Raw genomic sequence first — 13,286 nt, forward strand, 5'->3', positions numbered from 1 at the left:
GGGAAGTCCCCTAGTGACATTTTAAAGTCAGTAAATTTAAAAATCTTTTTATGTTTTTCTATAATTTATATCTATATAATCATGTTCTAGAAAGACAAGAAACACAAAATCATTTCTATTTCATGGGACAGCTTCTATTTCTAGCAAAATAGAAAGTAAAAGTAAATTACTATCTTTCCTACAGGGTTTAAGAATTATATCAGGGAATGTATAGAGAACCCTGATACACATTTCTGATTGAAATGTTATGCAAAATAGTCTCACGCACCTGTTATTTCAAAAGTGATGGATAGGAAAGATGCAGCACTAGACTTCAATGTACTCTCTGATATTTACTTTCTGAAATAACAGGGAAATAGCACCATAAGCATAGCCTTTTTTTTTTTTTTTTTTTCAAAATAGTGTTGACTGAAGTGGGCTAGTCTGTGGAAACTGTAGATAAAAGACTACAATTATAAAGAATTTGCATTTCATTTAGGGATGGTGGCTATTTTATTCTTATTTCTTTGCAGATGGGAAAATATGAGCTCTTTATTCATCCTTCTGTCTACCCATTCACAGTACAATCATCCTTCCCTCAATCCATCTTTCTACTGATTCTCCAAACCTTTCTGCCCGTTTATCTCATTCTGTGTCATCATACAGGCTCATTATCCAGGCTGTCTATCGTCATAACCTCAAATCCCATGGACCTTCTCCAGATTTCAGTGTGGATTATTTGCTACATTTTCTATAAAGGAATGTTCTAAAATCTCCTATAATATAAATTGCAGTAAGTTTTATGGTGCTTTATAACCAATACCTTTGGTGCCCCTCATTTAAAAACATGTTCAATCTGTATCAAATGGAAGAATTTCTTGAATTACTATAGCTAAAATCTACTTTCAAGTCACTTTGAACTCTTAAAAAAGTCAATTCGCGTTCATGCATCTAATGATCAGCAACATTTTCATCAGCTTTCTAGGACTTATGCTGATAACCTCCCCATGGGCAAGGCCTCGTCCTGTCATATCCTGAGAAGGATAGAGTTCATGCCAGCGTAAGTTGGATATTCTTCAAGCCTACTGGAATTCTGAAGGGCCAGATGACAGAAACTGCCAAAGATTTTACTACTAAGTCTCCTCAGTACAGAACTTGTCAAGCCTTTCTTCTAAAGAAGTGATTATGGAAGTTTTGATCACCTGAATATTGTTCTAGAATTGGGAGAATTCCAAGAATAAAATGTGGATACTCTCCAATATCAAGCAGATATATTTTTCCTATTGTCTACAGATGCCATCGCCAACTTAATAAGTATTCTGATAATTCAACTCATTTCAAGTTTTGAATAACATACTTTACACTTTGTGAGAACTTTAATAATAAATATTTCAATTTTCTGCAAATTAAATATATTAGCTCCAAGGAAAAGAATTTTTAGGGCCTTGTGTGGGGTGAGTCAATTAACAGTAGTAAATACGCCAGTGAATAAAGTGATTTAATATGACCCTGCCTTTGTGCTAAGGTGGTCATTATCATTCTTCTGTGTAATATGATGTACGAAGATAATAAAGGAAGTTTATGTGAATTTCATATCACTTGTTTACAGTATTTTTTGCATCAAGAAATTTTACTTTTGAGCTAAAGTATTTTATTTTGAATTAAGTTTTTTTTTGTTTTTTTGGGTTTTTTTGCAGTACGCGGGCCTCTCACTGTTGTGGCCTCTCCCGTTGCGGAGCACAGGCTCTGGACGCGCAGGTTCAGCAGCCATGGCTCACAGGCCCAGCCGCTCCATGGCATGGGGGATCCTCCCGGACCGGGGCACGAACCCATGTCCCCTGCATCGGCAGGCGGACTCTCAACCACTGTGCCACCAGGGAAGCCCTAAGGTATTTTTAATAGTTTGGTTATGTGTGAAAACGACATTTATAGGACACAAAGTGTGAATCTACAAAAACAAAAGTGTAGTCCTTGTTCTTCAAATTAAGTGCAATATGAATTGTTCTTAGAGTAGGTTGTTCATGGTTACACAGTCAGGATTTCTTGAGATCAGTACCTTCTAACTAGGATTGAATGAGGAAGTTATTTTGAGAGGTTTCACTGTTTTTATAAAGTAAGCTTTCATTCTTTCTTATTTGTTTAAGAAGACAGACTGTGAACAATCTTCACAGCCCACAGTCTAAATATTCTCCATTCACACATATTTACAGTCTTTACATGTCACCCTTGGGATGCTGGTATATTAAACAAGTTTCCTATTGGGCAATGTTAAGTACTTCTAGGGGGAACTCAGTCTAAGTTCTAAGAAAAAAAAGCTGCAACTTTTAGCAAGAATCAGCTATTTTTGCAATAAGAGTTTTATTAATATTCTTGGTATTGGACATGAAAGGACACAAATTCCTAAGTTATTCATGTTACATACTTACATGATTAAATATTAATTTTAGGTGAATTGACTACTTCCATGTCTATTAATCTCTGCTTTAGCATTTGCTTTAGTCCAACAGATACATCTTAATAATAATATTCTTTGTGTTTTCCCTTTTTTCTGTGACTTACTTTTGTTGCTCTGCAGTGCTTTGACAGCAGTAGAAGGGGAATTCTATGACAAAATGATTTTTTTAAATGTCCTGTTGCAATTCAGAATTCTGAAGGATCTTTTTGAAAGCAATAACCTACAGGATATAACTGACGTTCAGAAACTAAAATCTAATCTACCTCTAGCAGTGAAATTATACTACTCTGAAAGGACTGCTATAATAAATCCACCTAAGAGTGTTAAAAATGTAGCCATTAAAGTGGCCAAGACAATATTAATGTACTAACATTACATGTTTTATGGTATTTCCTTAAAACCTCAAGATACGTTAGTAGTAAAATGTATCCCTAGGCTAGATTCCTAAATGAGCTAACGTGCTGTGTAAAGCTAGTGGATACAAAACAATTAAATTTTTCAAGTTGCAAATGCAAAACTTTAGTCCTTATTTCCCAAGAATTACTGGTCACCAGTGCCACTTCTTTTTTGGGGGAGGCAAAGGAGCCATCTCTTCTTTTGTTTTATGAAATGCCCATTTCATAAAACATGTATGAAGTGTATGTGTCATAATTCAGCTCAAGTTCCACCTCCTTTGTGAAAGTTCCTCCTTCTATGATCTCCCTACGGTTATTCTAAAACTCAATTATAATGCATATCATACTGCATTACAACTATTGGGCTGTTTGTGTGCCCTCAAGATGACCACGAGCATTTTCCTGACATGAAGTTTGTATTGATATTTTCATCCTCACCACCACATAAAATTTTTGGAGCTCTCCTGGCAACTGATCAATATATGTTGAATGTATTAGTGATAGAAGTCCTGCAATCCCTCAGGTAGTGAAATGTAAAAGGGTCTGCTTAAAGCATTGCTTGAAAAGTCTCATATTTGTGTGGACTAACGGGCTACTAATTGAATATAAACTTGATCCAATAATGAGTAAAATTTTAGAGTTGAGACAGGGCAGAAGTTGAGACACAGATGTAGAGAACAAACGTATGGACACCAAGCGGGGAAAGCCGCAGTGGGGTGGTGGTAGTGGTGTGCTGAACTGGGCGATTGGGATTGACATGTATACACTGATGTGTATAAAATTGATGACTAATAAGAACCTGCTGTATAAAATAATAAATAAAATTAAATTAAAAAATTAAAAAAAAAGAAGTCATGCCTTTGGGTTAAAGACTTTTTCCTGTAGTTTTTTTGTTTTGTTTTGTTGTTTTGTTTTTTTCCTGTAGTTTTATTCTGTATTTATTTCTTTTAAATTCAAAATGAAATTTTCACTCAATACCATAATTAACTTATGTTTTTCAACCCCATTATAAACAGCAAAATAAGGTGTTCTTTTTACAAGCACGTTTTACTTCTTCTTATATGAAGAAAAGAAAATTTGGACTTTGGAACACATACTTGCATTCTATATGTATCCTTACGAGATACAACTTTATTCTATTTTTATAATTAATTACTCCTACTAAAGAGAGGTTTGTCAGTGAATCAGAACGGACCAAAGATGGAACTGTATTAATTATTTTTACAACCATAATTTAGACTACTGTTCACCATAGTCAATATCAGCCATAATGTGAACAGAAATATGACTCTTCCTGCCCCAAACGACTACATATACACCCCTGCAGGATGATCCCACTCTTAGTCTCCACAGTTGAGTACTTGAGAAGAAAACAGCTTACCTTCTTTGTCCTTGTGGGAGTTTAAGTGTGAGAGGAGGTCCTCGTTGGCCTGCACGCAGTACACCTCTCGGGTCTGGACCCCTCCTCCGCAGAGGGCCGTCTGGTTGCCCCGCCTCTTGTCCTGCTGACTGAGCAGAGGATCCACACGGCACTCAGTCCACTCTGTAGTCCTCCAGCCATACCTAGATAAAGAAAATGATGGCAGTGGCAACCTGTTTACTGAATAAAACTTTTCTCCACTCCTATTTTTTGTTCCTCAAAAAGATTAATCTGGGGCTTTCCTGGTGGCACTGTGGTTGAGAGTCTGCCTGCCAATGCAGGGGACACGGGTTTGAGCCCTAGTCTAGGAAGATCCCACGTGCTGCGGAGCAACTAGGCCCGTGAGCCACAACTACTGAGCCTGCGCGTCTGCAGCTTGTGCTCCGCAACAAGAGGGGCCGCGACAGTGAGAGGCCACGCACCACGATGAAGAGTGGCCCCCGCTTGCCGCAACTAGAGAAAGCCCTCGCACAGAAATGAAGACCCAACACATACAAAAATAAAATAAATAAAATAAAAATTTATTAAAAAAAGATTAATCTGAAAAATACTTGCCTCTTGAATTAATCTTAGACTACATCTAAGGTGCAGGTTCACTTTCAATCCCTTCCTCTACATCCTCATCCCGCTCCATTTAAAGAGGAGTTAAATTTAAGATGATCCAGTTTTAATTGCAACTACTGGAAGTTACTTATAAATATTTTATGAAAAGAGAGCATAATGCTGAAAACAGGAAATTTTATGTTCAATTAAGCTGAACTCAGGCTTGCCCTTTCTTGATGCTTATAAGCAAAGGAAGGTTGAATCTGAGAATGGAACACATTCTAAATGATGATGAACCCAAACATTTGTTTTGTCTCTAACAGAATGCATGAAAATTGCAGCTTCGTACTGGATCAAAATTATAATTGTGTGTTAGTAATAAAAATGTAACATAATTCAGAGTTTTCTCTTTATTGAGAATAAGAGTTTTTTTTTTTTTCCTGTAGCACTGAGCATCCCTGATGAGTGCTGATGAATGATGAAAAGAGCTGACGTTTCTAATCAGTGGAACACAGGAAAGATGATCTGTGATTCTAAACTAAAGCTCCAATAAAGATTATGATGTGAAAAAAATGTCAGGGGATTGTCAGCCCAACACATGCTTTAAGGAGATAGACAGGGAACCATTTCCCGATGCCACTGAAGATAGAAAGTGATGGCATTTCTCCACCTCGAGGAAAATGGATATTCTAAAAGCACAAAGAAAATGGCTCATGTAGCACTTGGTTTCACTTTAACCAAGATGCCTCCTTAGTAATCAGATTAACAGCCAACATAGGTACAAATGGGTGTGCTAATGTTCACCTCAGTTAGACAGAAAGGTTAAGTGGGCTCTAGGATGTCTCATCTAGAGGCTTTGCTTTGTCAGTGGTAAAGTTTCATGACAGTAAAGCTGCACTTCATGTTCGTTTTTCAGTTTTTATAAGTGGGGATTCATGGCTTAATAGAGGTGCAGGACTGGGGCATCCAGGAACAACACTCTTGACATACATTTATAAAAGAAGTGCAGCATTCAGGTCAATTCTAAAAACATGGATACTTGATGCCTTGGGAGGAGAGACAGTGAAGGAAAGTAAAACCAAACAAGTCATTCATTAGGGGAGCTAAAATGAAAATTTTGGTTTTTTTATAGAATGGAGTCCCAATTTAGGTCATCTTACGGAGTCCTGTGAGAGGAACAAATTTTTAGTAACGTCAATTGATCGCACATTCTAAAAAAGTGCTATCATCCATAAAGGGTTAGAAGAAAGATTCAGAATAGAGATTTTAATTAATAGCTAATGGCGTTTGAATATTTGAGAGGATAAAGAATAAAACACCTAGCTTGAGACAAAAATGGAAGAAACTTGTAGGAGACAAAACACTGATTAGAGAACCTGGCAACTTCCTTGAAACTGTTATGTAGAGGGGAACACACAAGTCAGCAGGACAGGCAGAGTAGTTAGGAAGAAAACTCTCTAGAGCATTCTGTCACTTGTTATATCAGAGAAGGGATGATTCCAAAGTGCTGCATAATTGAAGATCTTGTCTGAATCATCACTATTCTTTGTTATTATTATTATTACTGTTAGAAATGGGAGGAGGAACAATAATAGTAGCAATTTTCCTCCTCACTGTGTCATGCAGTTCAAGCTGTATGCATGTTCTCTAAATATCTGAAATATTCCAGGGAACCTTTCAATGAAGCTTGTGCATATCTACTGAGAAACTAAGATTCTGTAAGTTGTTTCATAAATATTCTATATTCAGACTAAGCTGAAATATATTTATCACCAAGATAGTTCACAGTAATGTTTTGGAGATGATATTTTTTAAGGATAAAAAGAATATAGTTACACTGCCAAATATTTCAAAATTAGTCTTATTTCATCTGAATTCAATGCACATTGATTGGACACTTACTGTGTGCCTGGTCCTATGACATGCAAGCAATTAAAAAACAAACAAGCCCCACCCCCAAGGTTCATAAGCAGTCTTTGTCCTGAAGGAGCTTACAGTCTCATTATTTTGATATAGCATCTTACTCTATTCAACAGGAATTGTTATATACAGTACTGAATTTTAATGGGACTTGCTCAATAAGCAATAGGAACCTGTATTTTGAAACTTTATTTTACCTTATAGACTAGTTGACAAACTACAGCCAAATCCAACCTGTCCCCTGTTCTTACAAGTGAATTTTATTGGAACATATCCACACTCATTTGTTTACATATTACCTACAGCTCCAATGGCAGAGCTGAAGCGTGACAGAGACACATGTGGCTTGTAAAGGCTAACATATTCACTATCTTCTCCTTTATGGAAAAAGCTTGCCAATCCCCATGATAGAAAATACACAAACAGGGAATTGCCGTTAAAAATCTAACTTGCATGGAGACTGGGAAATCCAGCTTGTTAAAGACACTTTTACCCTGTAAAACCAGTCATTTTTACAGGATAGTGTTTGTAGAGAGATATTTTTCTACTTAGAATTTGTAATAATCTCTATTTCTCAACATACTATCCAGTTGAAATCAAACCGCTAAAGGAACACGCAGTTTGGGCAGACAGGGCAGCAGATGCCACCATCCTTTATTTACTCACATGGCACAGGGGGCAACTCCATCTCCTTGAGACACACAGGGTTCTTTTTCCTCAAGTTCTGGACACTCCTTCTCACTGCCAATAGGAAACTGCCTGATGAGCCGCGTCCTCACACGGGTGCCTTTAGGGGATGCCATATCATGGCACGTTTTTGAGCAGGGGCTCCACTCAGACCACTCTGACACCTGGCACTCTTTGGTGATCACACAGGCCTGGAAGGTCAGCGGCAGCTTCTCTTGTTGGCAAAAACTGCAAAAGAGCATTAATATTCTCATCACAGACTCACAGGCAGGCATGAACTTTGTCTTCTACACGCCAGAGTGAAATCAGCTTGGACATTTTTATTTCTACTTGGAGGTACAATTCCAATTTCATTAAAAAGATATCAACATTTACGATGTGTAAAAGCTGTTAGACTCAAAGCTAACATTTGCATTTCCTCCTATTTTGTAAGAGTTGTTAAACCACTCATAGGAAATAGAAAATAAAGGGGTTATGCAAAATTAGCTGAAACTAAGTTTACCATATTGTTCATTTTACTCATTCCAGATTTGTCTTTATTTAGAAAATGAGGAACCAAGAACTGTTAACATATGATAATTTCCATTTAGTGATTTAAATAAACATGCCTGGATAACTAATACAATATTGAACAGAAAAAGTGATTTAATTTATGCTTAACATTATTTTTAATACTGTTTGAAATTTTAGCTGTCAATTACAATGTATGCTTATTCAACTACATCAACTTTTCCAGTTCATACTTTAATGTAAGGTATACATATGAGTGTATTAATTAAATACATCATAAGCATTAGAAATATAAATCTATTTAAGCTATATTACTGTAGAAATATCCTCTAAATAGATCTCTAATTCATCGGTAAAGTATTTATGTTCAAATTCGTATCTATCTAATCCTCCTTGAATTAGAGGGATGTTGAATTCTAAATTGTAATGTCTACATACGAAGATGATGTTCCAAATGTCATCAACTACGGGCATATGCACTTTGAGGGGTTTTCCTGGCATTGGATGGCCTTGCGTTGATTCTTAGTTGAACTCCTGCCCATTCTCAGTAACTAGTAGCTCACGTTTACAAGACACAGGAGGCATGCTGCCACGATAGGGCATCTGTTCCAGTGGGAGAGTTCACTGATAATTCTGTCTCATCATTCAGCTGCTATATTTAACTATGATAACCAACCATACAGAGAGGCAGGTCCATTTTAATATAACAACTCACACACTATCTTTTTAATTCTACTGGCATGTGTACGAAAATTGCATTCCTAGGAGACAATTAGAGCTCAATATGTCAAAGTCAGTTTGTCTGAGCTGAGAGGTCTGGGCAGGAGAATCATCTGAGAGTGGCAGTAAAAGGGCCCTGTAAGTCAGCTCTGTTCTTCTTATAACAACAGAGAGGACCAGAATCCCAGTTTAACTCAAATGTCATATATTGAGTGTTAATGATGCATTAGGTACAACACTAACCTTAGAACAAAACTTTCTCTGTGATGAACAAGTTTTCACTCTAACACTTGTGAGTTTATCCAGGAAAATCAGGCAAGATGATGACCAAATGATGACCTCTATAACTCCTTTTTTCCAAAACTCTCCATGTTAATTTCCTCTTAGATACATTTCTAATCCTTCATGAGATTGTATTCATATACATATATGCATATGTTATCCTCTATGTATTACTTACCAAGTCCATATTCTATGTAGAGGCAGAGAATTAACAATCCCTTTTAATCTTTTGTGGAGAATTTGACCATCAGTTAAATACCTCCAGTTACAGTTACCTGGTAACCTGATGAAAGCTGAAATATCAGCTATGTTACCAGATAATATTATTTATGATACAATGATCAATTTTGATAAATTCCATTTGCTCTGGAGAAACTAAAACTACCTGGTAGGCAGCCACAACTCTGGGCTTGCCTGAATGTGTCAGCTCTTGGAATAGGGCTTGTTTTTTGTGTGGACTTTGCAGTCTATGACTACGGGATCACTTCAAGAGATATCGGCGCCTGTGGGGCCTGAGACTTTTAAGCCAAGGCAACTCTTGGACTTGCCGGATGTAGAATTATCTTCTTCCATCTGAACTGTGCTGCATTGATTTCTAGAAGAATTACCACCAGATTAGGAATGTCTGTTGCTACAATGATGACAAGTTCTTTATCTTTCTAAGTAGACTGATGCCAGACAGCAGTCTGTGTGTCTTGTGTATCTGAAAGTCTGCACAGCCTAAGTTTAAAACTTAATTCATATTACCTCATTTAATGCTTCCAATAATTCTTTTATGTGGGTACCATTATCATTTCCATTTTACAGGGGAGGAGTCTCTGAAAGGTTAGGGAATGTGTTTAAGATCATATAGGAATGTGTTAAGTAGGGAACTGAAATTTGAACTTGGATTTTCTAAAATCAGAGCCCATTTTCTTAATCACTTTGCCCTACTGCTTCTCACAGTTTAAACTGACTGTAAATCTCAGTTTGTCAGAGCAACTGCTGTAGCTGAGGCCAGTGCCAAGGTTACCGGCACATTGTGAATCCAATACTTTCACTATTTCACAGCCCCAGGATTCGTACCACCCTAGCACTTTGCAAATGTGCTACTTGCTCTAAGGAGGACTTAGTAATTATGGGAAAGTCAAAACAAATACATTTTCCTGATACATGTTAACAGTTTTTAATACAGGTCCTACATATGAGAAATCAGCAGCATAAACATGAGAACAGTATTAAGTTATATGATTATACAGTTTTTAATATATGTGATGTATATAACATACCTACCTACTTATCTGTCTATCTATAGTTTGTTTTTCCTTTAATTTTCCAATACCATTATTTCAGCAAATGTGAATCAAGTAACTCTACATATTGGGCTTTAGAAGTACAAAGACAAGATTATAGTAATTAAATTGGAAGCATATAATTCTGCTTGGGGAGGCACAGAAGGCTATATGAAGTAGTACATTACTATGAAGTTTTCATATTGAGTGAAGGTAATCAATGGAAATATGAAATAAAAGTCTTTTCTTTGTTTATTGGTGGGTGGGGGAAATATAGATTTTTCATTGGCCTCAGTGTAAGGAGTTTTTGTTGAGCAGTGGAAGTAAGAGTGGAACTGAAGCCTAGGTCAGATCAAGGGCAGTTATGTCGATCCAGAAAAGCACCTCCTGTGAGTGAGAGAACCATTCAAAGTTGTGGAGCATAAAGGGCATGATATTTGTATTTTATGTAAATTCCAATAGTAGGGTGCAGGACAGAATAACAGGGTATAAGATCAGAAGCAGGCTAACTATGATGATGATGATGATGATTACGACATTAATATTTATAGTAAATATATACTGAGTGCTTGCTGTGTGCCAAACACTGCTCAAACTGAGTGAGGTATGATTATGAACATGAGATTAATCATCATTGAATGTCTAGTGTGAGCCATGTACTGTATTAAGTTTTACTTAGAGTATCTCATGTAATCCTTAAAACTATTCTGTAAGATGGAGATCCATCTTTTTTTTTTTTTAAGACAAGGAAATGGAATCTAAATGTCTCACTTAAGTCTAGATAAAGTAGCAGAGCTAGGATGCTAACTAGATCTTTCTGCTTATGAGGCTTATCAAAGTGTGAACAAAGGCAATGGCAGTAGAAATTAAAAGGGGTTACAAACTATAAAAAGGGGAGTTAGAAGCTATACAACCTGATGGATAGTTGAAGGGGTTAAAAGAGAGGAAGGAGTCATTAAATAACTTGGAAGTTTCTAGCTTTGGCAATCTGCTGAGCATCACTGCAATTCTTCGAAATGGAGAACATGGAATAAAAAGCAAGTTCCTGGCAGTTGATAATTGAGTTCAACATTATTATCTTGATTTGATATGGACACGTCCAGTACACATCCAACACGCAGAAATGTCTGGTAGACAGATCCAGAACTAGGGATCAGGGTTTAGCTGAAAGTTCTGGATGGCGTGTATACTTTTAAAAGTCATGAGCATAACGGAGTTCAAAGCCAAGGCCACAGGCGTAGCTGAGTGCTCACACACTGGGGCTCATTTTAGGCCTGAATAACTCACATATGGCCTTACAGTGGACTTTGGTAGGTCCATGAACGCTGTGATGCATGTTAATTTCATTTTGTAATTGTTAGTTGGACTAAATAGGATCACCAAATCACCCATGCTTACTAAATTATTCAGCTGCCACCCTCAACCATTTTCTCCTTTATTCTGGCAATGTAAAACGGTGACACTAGAGAGCTCAGGGGAACTATCCATTTTGGTTCATTATGGTTTTCCTGAGAACATGCCCCTTTGGAGGTCAAAGGCATAGGCTACGGTTCTGCAAGGGCAGCCTGGTAGAAGATGTGATGGTCACTGTGACAGTTTCCTTTTCATTTATGTGGTATATTCAGGATAGCCCAGATGGCTAGGACTGATAGAACAAAGTTTGGCTTTGAGACAAAAGCAGATATTACTTAATCACCTTGTATCAGACACAGAGGAATCAGACTAAAAAAACAATGAAAAAGTGGAGAGCAGGAGCTTCAAGATGGCGGAAGAGTAAGACACAGAGATCACCTTCCTCTCCACAAATACATCAGAAATACATCTACGTGTGGAACAACTCCTACAGAACACCTACTGAACGCTGGCAGAAGACCTCAGACCTCCCAAAAGGCAAGAAACTCCCCACGTATCTGGGTAGGGCAAAAGAAAAAACAGAGACAAAAGAATAGGGACGGGACCGGCACCAGTGGGAGGGAACTGTGAAGGGGGAAAGGTTTCCACACACTAGGAGCCCCTTTGCGGGAGGAGACTGCAGGTGGCAGAGCGGGGGGAGCTTCAGAGCCACGGAGGAGAGCGCAGCCACAGGGGTGCGGAGGGCAAAGCAAAGAGATTCCCACACAGAGGATCGGTGCCGACCGGCACACACCAGCCCGAGAGGCTTGTCTGCTCACCTGCTGGAGCGGGCAGGGCTGGGAGTCGAGGCTCGGACTTTGGAGGTCAGATCCCAGGGAGAGGACTGGGGTTGGCTGCGTGAACACAGCCTGAAGGGGTTAGCGGACCCCAGAGACAGGCATGAGACGCTAAGGCTGCTGCTGCAGCCACCAAGAAGCCTGTGTGCGAGCACGGGTCACTATCCACACCCCCCTTCCGGGGAGCCTGTGCAGCCTGCCACTGCCAGGGTCCCGTGATCCAGGGACAACTTCCCCAGGAGAACACACGGCGTGCCTCAGGCTGGTGCAATGTCATGCCAACCTCTGCTGCCACAAGCTCACCCTGCATCCGTACCCCTCCCTCTGCCACGCCTCAGTGAGCCAGAGCCCCCCCAATCAGCTGCTCCTTTAACCCTGTCCTGTCTGAGCGAACAAAAGACACCCTCAGGCGAACTACACACAGAGGCGGGGCCAAATCCAAATCTGAACCCCAGGAGCTGTGCGAACAAAGAAGAGAAAGGGAAGCTTCTCCCAGCAGCCTTGGGAGCAGCAGATGAAATCTCCACAATTAACTTGATGTACCTGCATCTGTGGAATACATGAATAGACAACGAATCATCCCATATTGAGGAGGTGGACTTTGGGAGCAACAATACATATATATTTTTCCCTTCTTCTCTTTTTGTGAGTGTATGTGTATGCTTCGGTGTGTGATTTTGTCTGTATAGCTTTGCTTTTACCATTTGTCCTAGTGTTCTGTCTGTCTGTTTTTTTCTTTTCTTCTTTTTCTAGTATACTTTTTAGAGCTTGTTATCATTGGTGGATTTGTTTTTCGGTTTGGTTGCTCTCTTCTTTCTTTCATTCTTTTATTACTTAAATTTTTTTTGCTAATTATTTTTTATTTTAATAACTATTTTATTTTATTTTATCTTTTTCTTTCATTCTTTCTTTTTT

General features: G+C 38.4%; 1 protein-coding gene across 1 annotated transcript in view; it reads right to left on the reverse strand.

Annotated features, from left to right (window-relative positions):
• The window catches only part of THSD7A (thrombospondin type 1 domain containing 7A), a 455,073-nt gene that overhangs the window by 207,584 nt on the left and 234,203 nt on the right, over positions 1-13,286 (reverse strand). Inside the window, exons 3-4 of the mRNA XM_030857690.2 lie at positions 7,379-7,627; positions 4,211-4,392 (exon numbers count right to left, since the gene is read on the reverse strand). Of these exons, the coding sequence (XP_030713550.2) occupies positions 4,211-4,392; positions 7,379-7,627 (431 nt within the window). The remainder of the gene's footprint in view (positions 1-4,210; positions 4,393-7,378; positions 7,628-13,286) is intronic.

The sequence above is a fragment of the Globicephala melas genome, chromosome 9 (assembly GCF_963455315.2).
Source record: "Globicephala melas chromosome 9, mGloMel1.2, whole genome shotgun sequence".
Classification (NCBI taxonomy): domain Eukaryota; kingdom Metazoa; phylum Chordata; class Mammalia; order Artiodactyla; family Delphinidae; genus Globicephala; species Globicephala melas.